This window comes from Martes martes, assembly GCF_963455335.1.
Source record: "Martes martes genome assembly, chromosome: 11".
In the NCBI taxonomy this organism is placed as follows: Eukaryota; Metazoa; Chordata; class Mammalia; order Carnivora; family Mustelidae; genus Martes; species Martes martes.
The window spans coordinates 36,692,874-36,707,520 of record NC_137899.1 but is presented as its reverse complement, the minus strand read 5'-3'; the positions used below and the strand labels follow the sequence as shown (position 1 = coordinate 36,707,520).

At 39.1% G+C, this 14,647-nt stretch overlaps 1 protein-coding gene across 1 annotated transcript in view; it reads right to left on the bottom strand.

The window, feature by feature from the left end:
• The window catches only part of CDK14 (cyclin dependent kinase 14), a 582,239-nt gene that overhangs the window by 388,985 nt on the left and 178,607 nt on the right, over positions 1-14,647 (bottom strand). The window contains exon 5 of the mRNA XM_080818397.1: positions 6,250-6,329. Within this exon, the coding sequence (XP_080674523.1) occupies positions 6,250-6,329 (80 nt within the window). The remainder of the gene's footprint in view (positions 1-6,249; positions 6,330-14,647) is intronic.

The window sequence follows — 14,647 nt, the reverse complement described above, 5'->3', positions numbered from 1 at the left end:
ACCCCAGGACGTCAGCATGTAACTATACTTGAAGAAAGAGGGGTTTCAGAGGTAATTAGGTTAAACTGAGATCATGAGAGTGGGCTCTAATCCAATATGACTGGTGTCCTTACAAGAAAAGGAAAGTGGACGCAGGTACAGAGGGAAGATGATGGGAACACAAAGGGAGAAGATGGCCATCCACAAGCCAAGGAGAAAGGCTTAAAACAGATCTTTCCTTCATGGCCCTCTGAAGCAGGACCCCGACACCCTGACCTCAGACTTCTCCCCCTCCAGAACTATGACATGATACATTTCTGTTATTTAAGCCATTCAGCCTGTGGTACTTTCTTTCAGGGGCCCTAGCATAATAATATAGGTGACTTGCCTCATGTTGTCTGCAAGGTGATGGAAAATAGAGTCAGGATCAAATCCAGATCTCTAGACTCTAATATCCATGGGGCTTTCCATCTCACTACATTCCCTTCCAATTTAACTCCCTGAACCCATAAATATGCTGCCTACAAGAAACTCATTTTAGACCCAAAGACACCTCCGGATTTAAAGTGAGGGAGTGGAAAACAATGTACCATGATAATGGACATCAGAAGAAAGCTGGGGTGGCAATCCTTATATCAGATCAATCGGATTTTAAGCCAAAGACTATAATAAGAGATGAGGAAGGACACTATATCATACTCAAAGGGTCTGTCCAACAAGAAGACCTAACAATCTTAAATATCTATGCCCCTAACATGGGAGCAGCCAACTATATAAACCAATTAATAACTAAATTAAAGAAATACATCAACAGTAATACAATAATAGTAGGGGACTTTAACACTCTAAGCAAAAGATCAACAAGGAAATAAAGGCCTTAAATGACACACTGGACCAGATGGACATCACAGATATATTCAGAACATTCCATCCCAAAGCAACAGAATATACATTCTTCTCTAGTGCACATGGAACATTCTCCAGAATAGACCACATCCTGGGTCATAAATCAGGTCTCAACCGGTATCAAAAGATTGGGATCATTCCCTGCATATTTTCAGACCACAATGCTCTGAAGCTAGAACTCAATCACAAGAGGAAATTTGGAAAGAACGCAAATACATGGAGACTAAACAGCATCCTTCTAAAAAATGAGTGGGTCAACCAGGAGATTAAAGAAGAATTGAAAAAATTCATGGAAACAAATGATAATGAAAACACAACGGTTCAAAATCTGTGGGACACAACAAAGGCAGTCCTGAGAGGAAAATATATAGCAGTACAAGCCTTTCTCAAGAAACAAGAAAGGTCTCAGGGGCACCTGGGTGGCTCAGTGGGTTAAAGCCTCTGCCTCCGGCTCGGGTCATGATCCCAGAGTTCTGGGATCGAGCCCCACATCAGGCTCTCTGCTCAGCGGGGAGCCTGCTTCCTCCTCTCTCTCTGCCTGCCTCTCTGCCTACTTGCGGTCTCTGTCTGTCAAATAAATAAATAAAATCTTTAAAAAAAAAAAAAAAAAAAAAGAAACAAGAAAGGTCTCAAATACATAACCTAACCCTACACCTAAAGGAGCTGGAGAAAGAACAACAAAGAAAGCCTAAACCCAGCAGAAGAGAAATCATAAAGATCAGAGCAGAAATCAATGAAATAGAAACAAACAAACAAAAACAATAGAACAAATCAATGAAACTAGGAGCTGGTTCTTTGAAGGAATTAATAAGATGGATAAAACCCTGGCCAGACTTATCCAAAAGAAAAGAGAAAGGACCCAAATAAATAAAATCATGAATGAAAGAGGAGAGATCACAACCAACATCAAAGAAATACAAACAATTATAAGAACATACTGTGAACAACTCTACGCCAACAAATTTGACAATCTGGAAGAAATGGACACATTTCTAGAGACATATAAACTACCACAACTGAACCAGGAAGAAATAGAAAACCTGAACAGATCCATAACCAGTAAGGAAATTGAAACAGTCATCAAAAATCTCCAAACAAACAGAAGTCCAGGGCCAGACGGCTTCCCAGGGGAATTCTACCAAACATTTAAAGAAGAATTAATTCTTGTTCTCCTGAAACTGTTCCAGAAAATAGAAATGGAAGGAAAACTTCCAAACTCATTTTATGAGGCCAGCATCACCTTGATCCCAAAACCAGACAAGGATCCCACCAAAAAAGAGAATTACAGACCAATATCCTTGATGAACACTGATGCGAAAATTCTCACCAAAATACTGGCCAATAGGATCCAACAGTACATTAAAAGGATTATTCACCATGACCAAGTGGGATTTATTCCAGGACTGCAAGGTTGGTTCAACATCCACAAATCCATCAATGTGATACAATACATTAATAAAAGAAAGAATAAGAACCATATGATACTCTCAATAGATGCTGAAAAAGCATTTGACAAAATGCAGCATCCCTTCCTGATTAAAACTCTTCAAAGTGTAGGGATAGAGGGCACATACCTCAATATTATCAAAGCCATCTATGAAAAACCCACTGCAAATATCATTCTCAATGGAGAAAAACGGAAAGCTTTTCCACTAAGGTCAGGAACACGGCAAGGATGTCCTTTATCACCACTGCTGTTCATCATAGTACTAGAAGTCCTAGCCGCAGCAATCAGACAACAAAAAGAAATTAAAGGCATCCAAATTGGGAAAGAAGAAGTCAAACTATCACTCTTTGCAGATGATATGATACTGTATGTGGAAAACCCAAAAGGCTCCACTCCAAAACTGCTAGAACTTGTACAGGAATTCAGTAAAGTGTCAGGATATAAAGTCAATGCACAGAAATCAGTCGCATTTCTTTACACTAACAACAAGACAGAAGAAAGAGAAATTGAGGAGTCAGTCCCATTTACAACTGCACCCAAAACCATAAGATACCCAGGAATAAACCTAACCAAAGAGGCAAAGAATCTACACTCAGAAAACTATAAAGTACTCATAAAAGAAACTGAGGAAGACACAAAGAAATGGAAAAATGTTCCATGCTCATGGATTGGAAGAACAATATTGTGAAAATGTCTATTCTACCTGAAGCAATCTATACATTTAATCCAATTTAACTCCCTGTTTTTGCTTAAAGTCCTCTCCCACAAAAGTCTTACACATATTCAGCTTGTTAAGGACCATGCTAAATATATACTGTTTATGCTGAACTCTAGTAAGCTCCACTCCCACATCGCCAAGAAGACATTTTCGTATAGATGTATCACAAACTCAGAAAGTCCAAAACCCATATTCACTACTCCACAGCATTAGCATGACACCATTTTGGAACCTAAGAAAGTCTGGGTACAAGATCCGATGCCTTGGACAAGTCATCTAACCTCTCTAAGCCTCAGTTCCATACTCCTAACACAGATTCTATAAATAGTACAAACTCTATACAAAAGCCCTTTGAAGGGCTCATGTGAAGATTACAGTAGATAACTGCCCTTGTGAACCACAAAGTGTTAAAAACAACAGAAATTATTTCTCTTTCTGGCACCATTTTTTTACTCATTCAAACTCGAAACCACTTATGCTTCCCTCTCAAAAAATCTATAACCAGTAATCCACCATGCTCTAGCATTTCTTTTTTTTTTTTTTTTTTTTTTTTTTTAATTTTTTTATTTTAATAAACATATAATGTATTTTTATCCCCAGGGGTACAGGTCAGTGAATCGTCTGGTTTACACATTTCACAGCACTCATCATAGCCCATACCCTCCCCAATGTCCATTTCCCCTGCTCTAGCATTTCTTTCCCTACAAATCATTTTTTGTCACGCTTTCCAATAAATGCAGGTCCTCCTAATTTCAAATCTGCACGACTTTGAATGACCGATTTATCAGCTCCAGATTCCTCCTCATCTAATCTGTATCATACTCTAACACCAGATTTATCTTCCTAATACACTCAGCTCAAAAGGCTTCAGGGGCTCCCAAACCCAGGGAACGAAGTCCCAGCCATAGAGGCCTGCATTCTATGACAAAACTGCCTCTCAGGGCCCATTCCCAAGCTTCTCTCTAGGCTTACCTTGTGCCCAACAGCTTTGCCTCATACCCAGTATGAACAGATCGATAACAACTTCAATTTGACCCTACTTGTTTGTCCCCTTGAACTTTCCACTGATGAGTCCAACTGTACCAATGGATCCTCTAATGACATTATAAACTTTATCTGAACCTTGAACCAAGGCTGGCACGAACAGCAAGGGCAGGCTGGGAAACTGTGGTGTATACCCCACACATTAGGGAGCATGCCTGCTGCCCAGTTTCATGTCCTCTTGCTTCTCTGTTGGCCCAGCATGTCTTTGCCCCTTGCCTACTCCCCGGCACTCAGGGTCTACCAAAATCAAATTCAAGAGCGCTTCACCTTGCCTCCCTCCAGAGCTGGATGGGAACCACTGCTCCATCTCAGCCAGTGGTTTCCAATCCCATCAGACTGAGCACCCTCTTTGTATAACAACATTTGTAAAGATGCCTTTACAAGAACATTTTCAGCTAAGGAGGAATGAAGTAAAACAAACGAAAGCGGTATGAACAGCCGAATGAGAGGTGAGAAAGTGAAAACAGAAAGGAAGCCTCTCAGAAACAAATGTAAATTGTAATGATAGTTGTGAGAAACAAATCAGACCAGTGACAGACTACATTTAATTCCCCAATACCTTAATTATATTCTTGCAGTAAATCACTCACAGTTATTTTGTTGTGGACCAGCTATAGTTCCCTCAATGCAAAAAATAAACTGAAGCCTTATGTCAAGATAATTTGTACTTTTTAAAATGTAGTGAAGGGAGTATAATGCTAAGTGAAATAAGTTAGTCAGAAAAAGACAAATACCATATGATTTCATCCGTATCTGGAATTTAAGGAAAAAACAAAAAACAAGCAAAAAGCAGAACAAGCCAAAAAACAGATTCTTACCTACAGAGAACAAACAGAGGGGAGGGAGGTGGGTAGGGGGACAGGTGAAATAGGTAAAGGGGATTAAGAATACATTTATCATGATGAGCACTGAGTAATGTATAGAAGTGTTGAATCACTATATTGTACACTTGAAACTAACATAACACTATGTTAACTACATCGGCACTTAAATTTTTTTTTTTTTAATGTAGTGGAAGGGCACCTGGGTGCCTCAGTGGGTTAAGCCTCTGCCTTCAGCTTAGGTCATGATCTCATGGTCCTGTGATCGAGCCCCGCATCGAGCTCTCTGCTCATCGGGGAGCCTGCTTCCCCCTCTCTCTCTGCCTGCCTCTCTGCCTACTTGTGATCTCTTTCTCTCTGTCAAATACATAAATAAAATCTTTTAAAAAAACGTAGTGGAGGGAAAGCTATTAAAAAAAGTTCTAAAACTGGGGCGCCTGGGTGGCTCATGGGTTAAAGCCTCTGTCTTCGGCTCAGGTCATGATCCCAGGGTCCTGGGATCAAGACCCTCATCAGCCTCTCTGCTCAGCAGGGAGTCTGCTTCCCTTCCTCTTCCTCTGCCTGCCTCTCTGCCTACCTGTGATCTCTGTCTTTCAAATAAATACATAAAATTTTTAAAAAATTTTTAAAAATAAAAATAAATAAATAAAAGTTCTAAAACTGAACTGAAAATTTCCACTAATAAAAAGATATTTTATTCTCTTGGGAGTAGAGAAGCTATGCAGAAATAAAGCAAAATATAAAGCAATTTTATTATATAAAAATTAAAAACATATATGTAACAAACCATGTTGTAAAAGAAATTTTTAGAAAAATGACAGAATGAAAGAAAATATTATAGGATAAATGATGCTAATATATAAAGAGTATCTCTAAATCAATAAGAATAACCAATAGAAAAAATGGTAAAGGACAGGACCAAAGAAATCAAGAAAGAAGAATTACAAATGACTAATAAGATAGGATGAGACCACTATTTATAAGGACTTTTCTTAAAAGTCATGAATATAAAGTAATGTTTAATTAATGTGTACCTTAGAAACCCTACAAACAAAATCAGGAATATAAAATTCCTCAGTCAGCTTTAGTCTCACCATCAATACACAGCAGGTTTCCCCCCCACACACACCTGAGTATACAGCAGGATTGTCTTATTTTATTTAACATGACTTGATATGATTGCAAGAGATGCTGATTTTTAAATTTCCGTTTACACTTTCCAATGAGATATAACCATATAATTTACAAACTCTGCATATGCAGAGGTGAGTAATATTTAAACAGCTACAGACATCAAGCAAACACAAAAGCAAAGATAATGAGAAAATGCCTACCTTCCCTGATAGCTGTAAAAGGTGTACCTTCTTCTTCTTGCAGCCTGATCACCTTCAGGGCTACCAACTTCCCATTCACTCTGGCAGAAACAAAAGGAAAGATGAGAAGTGAATCCGTGAAAATATGTTCCCGTTATGGCGCTAATTTCCTTACGATTTATATTTTATGCATTTTTGCACTGAAAATGTCAGTGACTCAATTATGCTGCCAAAACAAGATTAATTTCAGTAAGGTAGGGAATTTTATATCATCATCATAAATATTCACATTTTAAATAGTCCCATTTAAAATATTCACACTCGCCTCGTCTAAGATTTAACCAAAGTTTTCTATGATTCACTCTATGTTCCTTCCAGAATGAAACTAGTGCTTAACAAAATCACCACACTTGATCAATTATTCTGATTAATTAGAAATCAAGAAGTCAAAATAACTCTCTCCCTTAGTTTTTCCAAGAGCTCCTTCGCTTCCTTGGTTATAATGTCTTCATCTTCAGTCTTAAGCCAAGGTCATTCAACCCTCAAGTTCAGAAGCTTGACTCTCAGACGTCTATACTCATTCCATTCTTTCCTCCTCTTTCTCTCTCTATTACCCATTCCTCCCTTTCTCATTATTTCTCTTTTTTTACTAGAGCCTCCTAAAATTACATTTGGTTTGAATGTGTCTTATGATACATACAGTATACCATCAAAATAAAAGTTATGTTTTACTATTATAAGATTACACAAAACCTAGCCAAGCAGATGGTTCTTCCAGATGCATTCTAAATGTGTATTGGCTCTAATTAAAAGTCAGATTGCACTCGGCAGATAACTTTTTTATCTAGTCAATTCTGTTAACAAATACATGACAATCTACATTGGTCTTCTAGGCAAATGCTCTCCTTTACCTTTACTAGGCCTAGCAGCATCCTTTGTTAATAAGAATAGATAAAACAAGCACACATTGCAAATGTAAAAGGTACAAGAAGGCATTTGATGAACAGTAAGTTCAACCCTTCAGCGCCCAGCTCCCGTCCTGTGAGGCCACTGGTTACCATTGTTCATATACACTTAACCATACACACACACAGTAGTATGCTAGAGAGTACAGTATATCGTTTTTACCTTAATAAATTTGGTGACTTCCTCATAAATTCATAGAGAAAACTTTCTATTACTTTTGAAAGACCATAGGGTACTCCTTCGTATAAGTATAGTATACTTCATTTAATCCCAGTCTTCTACTGATGGACATTGTGCACATTCCCAATTTTTTGCTACTACAACAGTGATGGCAATAAATATTTGTGGGCATGTAACTACATTCGTTTAAAAAAAAAATCTGTTAAGATAAATTCCTAAAAGTGGTATTGCCAGATCAAAACGTATGTGCATATCTAAATTCTAATTCTGATGAATAGTGGGAAATTACCCTACGTGGAGGTTGTACCAACTTATACTTCCTATACAGCGAATGTACGAGCTCCTGTAAGCTCCTTCACCTACGCTATGTTATCAACCACTGACTCTGCCAATCTGATAGATAAAAATGGTTTCTCACTGCAATTTTTTTTTAAAGATCTTATTTATTTGACACAGAGAGAGACTGCGAGAGCAGGAATACAAGCAGGGGGAGTGGGAGAGGGAGAAGCAGGCTTCCCACCAAGCAGGGAGCCTGACACGGGGCTCAATTCCAGGACCCTGGGGTCAGGGCCCTAGCCGAAGGCAGATGCTCAGCGAAGGAGCCACCCAGGCGCCCTTCTCATTGCAATTTAAATTGCAACCACAAATCTTCAGAGCTTATGGAACCAGCAAACAAGAATTCATGTGGTCCAAAGAATCCAGCACCTGAGTCTGAAGTAAAGAATGAGAATGTCTCTTTTTTAAGAACGGCATCCAATTGGTCTGGTTTTGCTCAAAAACTGCCACAGACACAAAACCTGAAAGTCCAAGGAATTCAGCACAGCCCAACCATCCTAGTGGCATTCCTCATTGCATGAACTGTTGAAAGACTTTGTTGGTTACCCTAATGGGCTAAGGCCATCTGATTAAAAAGCTCCACAACCTGCCATCTTCTCAAGGTTAGGAGCTGTTTTTCCTTGTCTTTCAGCTGGGATGACAGGCCAACTGCTTTTCTGCCCTGTATCCCTTCTCCCCTCAGTACATTACCTTGATTTTTCCACTCCTGACTGTGCTCTAGGTACCCAGGTGCAGGCAAAAAATTGATAGGTACATGGAGTTCAACTGGAGACTGTACCTTGTGCTCTCACATTGTCCTTTATGTCTATGGGGGGCCTCTGGCGGGGCTTGAGGCTGGGATGTAGTCAGTGCTGACATGTGCACAGATTTTTCTCAGCCCAGTTGAGCTCATCACTGGCTCCCCAGAGGAGGCAGTAACTGATTCCAGGAACTGCTTGGATCTTTCCCCACATTTACAGCTATTTCCCCCTCACCCATAAAAAAGTACACACAACCTTCTTCCCACAAAGCTTTTCTACTTCCCTTGAGATCATTAACTTATATGCACCATGAACTGAATTCTAGAATTCGGGGAATTCATGTTTTTAAAGGTCATATACTTAAAACACTCTCAAACCGTGAAGCATAATTCATTCCCCTCTAATACACTAAAAGGAGAGAAACCTTCAAATGAACCAATACTTACTCTTTAAATGCAACAAGAGGTAGAACACCTTTAAGTAATTTCATACACTAATGTGCATTATTTTTGTGGTGAAAAATTCCTTTAACATATTTATTATGGTAATTGCATAAAAAGTACAAAATCCAGATTAATGGAATTCTGATTCTAAAGCATCATTCTCTATGAGTTGAAACTCTAAGCATTAATTTCTTATAGTTATGATAATCACAACAGCTAAAAACACTGATTTTTTTAATTAAATTTATTTTTATTTTTTTACAAACATATAATGTATTTTTATCCCCAGGGGCACAGGTCTGTGAATCGCCAGGTTTACACACTTCACAGCACTCACCATAGCACATACCCTCCCCAATGTCCATTTCCCCACCACCCTCTCCCGACCCCCCTCCCCCCAGCAACCCTCAGTTTGTTTTGTGAGATTAAGAGTCACTTATGGTTTGTCTCCCTCCCGATCCCATCTTAAAAACACTGAGTTTTATGTATTATATCACATAACACTAAAAATTTCCTTAAAATTTATGCTAGACTATTAGCTCCAGAAGTGAAGGAACTCTTTCTGTTTTGTTAACTGCTATATGCCCAGTGCCTAAAACTGCTTGGCACAGAGTAGGCTCTCAAAAACTTTTATTGAATAAATATTAATAACATTAATATACTGATAATTCCTCTCTTGTACCTGAAAGATAACTCAAGAAAAAAGTATAGGGGCGTCTAGGTGGCTCAGTCAGTAACCATCTGCCTTCAGCTCAGGTCACAGTCCTGGGGCCCTGGGATGGAGCCCCGTATCAGGCTCTCTGCCCAGCGGAGAGCCAGCTTCTCCCTCTCCTTCAGCCTGCTGCTCCCCCGCTAGAGCTCTCTCTCTTACACACGCATGCGCGCACTCTCTCTCTCTCTAATTAATAAATAAAATCTTTAAAAAAAAAAAAAAGAATAAAGTATAGTAATTGTTGCTTTCAAAAGTTTCAGAAATCTCAAATTTTAATGAAGTTTTCAGTATCTTCTTCCATGTTTGGTTTAAGTATTTATTGTCCTTTTCCAAATTAAATGTGTAGCCTCTTTGATTCTGACACACATGGATATGGCAAGTTTTCATTTCCTTAAAGTTTTAGAGTCTGTAGAATGCTCTGTTAATTAACCCTTTTGCACCCAACAGCCATGTTTCAAAACCCCATTATCCTTTAGTTATCTGTGTCTAGACCACGAATCAGTATCTTCCTCTTCTTCAACTACTTTAGTTGTCTTCCATTAAGAATCATATTAATTATCGAATTGCTCTTTAACCTTAGAGTCCTTATGACTTTCTCTTTTCCTAATTAGTTTTTCTCTACATGTCTAGATACTCACCAACTACTGAACCCTTCAGTTCTAAAGCCTTAGGAAAAATGTTAATTCACTCACTCTACTTTTGGGAAAAATACCTTTGGGGAAAATAACACTACCAACTTTCTAATGTTCTACCTTTGATGCATATGTTTCTATAAACTTTAGCAAAGACTGAAATACTTGAAATTCCAAGGTACTAACTCTAACAAAATGTCACTTTTTAAAGACATCAAAAGAAGATATCTGTTATTATATAAAAATAACACAGAGTAACAGAAAAGCTGTTTATATCTAATAACTACCTTGTGTAGTTTAAACTATTTTATTAAAGATCCAAAACATATACTTCAAACATTGATTTAAGTTCTTTAGAATAATTACAAAATTCTAATTGATCAATAAATTAGAGCTGTTTACAGGAAAACACTGAAGATTCCTCTTTAAAAAGTCTCATTAGTTAAATCAAAAGCTAATGAACAGAAGGCAATCAAGGCTTGATTGGCAGCCAAGACATTAATTCAGGTGATTAACACAGTAAAAAAAAGAAAACAACTTTTAATTGTGTCAATAATACCGCAGAACATTCTATCGGAGGTATTGCCAGGTTTTACCCAGTTGTCCTAAGCTATTTAAGGAGCTGTTTTAATTTCAGAGATTATTTACTATTCTCTAATTCTTCCAACAACTCACTCGGCCCAGTTGACTTCTGGCCCAGGGATGACTGAGTCATCCTTTAGTCCAGGGTCACACAGGAAGCGCTGTCAAAGGCAGGATGAGGAAGAGCCAGGGGAATGCCCAAGTACAGAGCCAACCACATACAGAGACATGGGGACACTGGGTGTCCTGGCAGCCATGTTCAAGTGGATCCAGTTTAGCTCTAATCACAAATCCAAATCTCCACGCACTTCAAAAACTCTGTCCACAGTTCTGTATGCCCTAAGCTTGTAAATAATAAAGTTCTCTTGCAAGAGTAAAATAAGAAGATGTAGGTGTTTTGAATAAGGAACACAGCCTGCTCATTTCTTCATGTATTTGTTCATCCAACATTTGTGAAACCTATAAAGGAAAATACCCCATTTAGGATAAAACTTACAGGTTCAGAAGATGATGCATAGAAAGAATTTCCTTATGAGCAAAAATTCTCAAAGGAAAGCCCAAAGGTTCTCTATTCCATTACTTACTTCAAATTCATAGGATAATTTGGTACAATAAAACAAAATTACAAATATTATCTAGGTCATCTTTGAAAATAGTGTCCATGTGCTAACACCTTGAAGAAATTATGTCTAGTGGATACAAAGGAAATTAAGGCAATATACCTAAAAGAAATGTAATATACTCTGGAAAATTTAATATATTCTGCCTATCTTCTATTATGATTTTGTCTCAAGAGAAACTGCTAGAAAATAATACCAAGCGCAGACAGATACAATGCTAGTTTCCTTACTGTATTTGTCTAGAAGCAACAGAAGGAAATGTAGATAAAACTGAGGAAGCCACAACGGCAAACTAGAGTGTATCAAGGACAAAATATTGGGCTGAATTCAAATTTTCAGCAAAGTCATTAAAAATATTTTAAAGGTACTATTAACAGTGTTTCTTTTATTAATAGGGACACTAGTTAAAATGCTGACTTACTGTATAACATACATACCTCAAAAATTTAAAACTTACACTTGGTCCTGTTATCTCCATCTAAATTCAGTTTTTATTCAGGTGTAAATGAGAACTCATCTCAATATTACTAAATCTCTGCAATTCTGCAATATCCTAAAAGTGCTATTTACTATATTTTATTCTGGAAAAATAAATTAGAATTTCAAAGTAAGTTGCCAGTAATCACACTTCATGCTAATCTTTATCAATACAGAGAGAAGTCAACTAATAAAATCCGAAGATTAAAAAGAGAATAGTATAATGGCTATTTATTAGAATGTGACTAACAGTGCAAAAAGTCTGAGAAATTTAATGCAATGAGAAGTCTGTTCAATGGACAATTATAACCTTTTATAAAAGAAATGATTGCTAATAAAGCATGATTCATCACTGCCAATGTTTCATCAAATGTACAAACTCATGACACTTTGAACCAAATTTAGAGTGACATATTATTGTTCATGGGAGAAAACAATAATTACATTTCAACAATTTTAAACCAGCCAACTCTGCACCTTTACAAAAATAAAATCGGTCAACAAAGGATTTGAGAGTCATTACCTTGCAAGCAGAAGTGACCTCAATGATCATTCAAGCTCCCAAGCAAAAAGATCCTCACTGATTTGATTGTTTATCCTTGTCCTCTCACTCCCTGGAACAAAGCAGCCCCTCAAAAGACTTGATGGAACTCAACCTCCCTAAATTACCCCCAATTTTTTGGTTCTTACATTGAGCCAAAATTTGCTTCCTATAACTTCCACTCTCTGATTCAAGTTCTGAATCCACAAAGACTAAACTAAATGCTCTTTTGTAAGATAGTTTGTCCCATAATTAAGTTTTAATATCCTGCCCCTAAATCTACAAATTGAGAGACAGTGATTCTGTGCCTGGGATAAAGGGCAAACAACAGAGACATGATACTTGCATTTAGGTCTCACCAAGGAGACAGACATAAAGTGTCAAAGAGAAACAAATAGTTCTCACTTGTCCAAGATGGAACAACTTAAGCATCACTAAACTAATATCTGTGACTGAAAGCTATCAAACACGTTTAATTCAATAAGGTTATAATGCAACAACAGTAAAATAACCAACTCAGGAGTCACATTTGGAGGGTACTACAAAATGATATCATTAATATCAAAACCATTAAAGAGACTATATCAAGCATTTACCTTTCCTCTTCATATACTTTCATATACACGGTCCTTCTGTAAGGACCTATTTTATGTTTATATTTTGTCAAGAGGCTTTCATTGAGGTTAAACAAAACCTTGTTGTTTAGCCCTTGAACTGTCCTTGCTCCTCTTCCCCCAGGGGATTCACTTAAAGGCGGGTCCCGGGAACCAGCTACAGGTAACAATGCCCAGATACAAAGGTGGGTCAGGCCAGGTGGAGACATCCGATCAGTAGGGGGTTGCATACTGTCTCCCTAGCTACCAAGGAGTATGGGCCCCTGCCCTTTGGGAACCCTTTTGGCGCCAATCCTAATCAAGATGTAATAGGCTGATTCAAATGTCTACTAGGGTAAATTGTAATTCAATTGGTCACCTAGCATCACTGGAGTTTCCTGTGTTACAATCTCATTGGTTACCTGTGCGTGGCCAGGCCCAACCGCATGGCCTTTACCCTTAAAAGCTAGACTGTGAAACAGAGAAGGGTCGCCCTCTCTTGTAAGAGGTGTGGCCCCGAACGTTCGGTTAGATTCTTGATGCTTGGCGCAAAATAAAGCTTTGCTTGACCTTCGCTTTGTATCAGTCTCGCTCCTTTAATCACGGACCCGTTATTGGGGCATAACATATGGGGGCTCTGTCCGGGATTAAACGACGAGAACTGAGCCAGCTTCAGAATTTCTGGGAAAAGCCTCGAGGTAAAATCTCACAGATTTTACTCTGTGGCATCCGCCGATCTCCAGGTGCTCTGTGAGATCGGTTGGTCTGTCTGGGTGGAGCTCCAGGTATAGCCCACCGGGGTGAAGCCAGACGCGGCCATGCTCCCCAGGGCTGGAGAGGATGCGCGGACGCCCCTTCCCTCCATTGGTAGATTGCCAGGGGGTTCGAGTCCCCCTAGACAGTCAGGGGGTTCGAGTCCCCCTAGGCAATCACCTATGCAGTCAGGGGGTTCGAGTCCCCCTAGGTGGTCAAGGGGGTTCGAGTCCCCCTAGGAGATCTCCTCAGGTTCTGAACAACTGGGCCTACGGTTGTCTTTGTTTTGTCTTTTTGTCGTCTGTTCTGTTGTTCATTCTGTTCGCAGGGGACAGAGAAAATTCCCACCAGCAGCAAGATCTGGGTGAGAACAACTGGGCCTGTGGTTGTCTTTGTCTTGTCTTTTTGTTGTCTGCTGTGCTGTTTGTTGTGTTTGAAGGAATGGGGCAAACAGAGAGTAAGGGAACTCTGACTCTTAATGGCTATAACTGGAGCCAACTGGGGTTAGTCTAACTCAAGACAGAGACTTTAAGGAATATTCCCAAGCAGCTGCCGAAACAACTTTGTTTCCGGGACATTCCTTGCCTTCTCTGGCCCGACGTGGACTGCCTAGACCCTCCCCTTGCTGGCGGGAAAGCATGGCGCCTGCTCCTCTCTTGGAGCTGATGAGCCCTAGAACTGGGAACACTTTCCTTTCTCTGCCTTCTGGTGGCATTTTGTTCTGTTCTTCACTGTCGGGAAACAAGAAGAGCACCCCCTGGACCTAACACCCCCCATTCCCGGTCTTCCCACCCGGGTCTCAGGTAAACATTCAAAGTGGAGTGGGCCCAGGTGGAACGTAAAT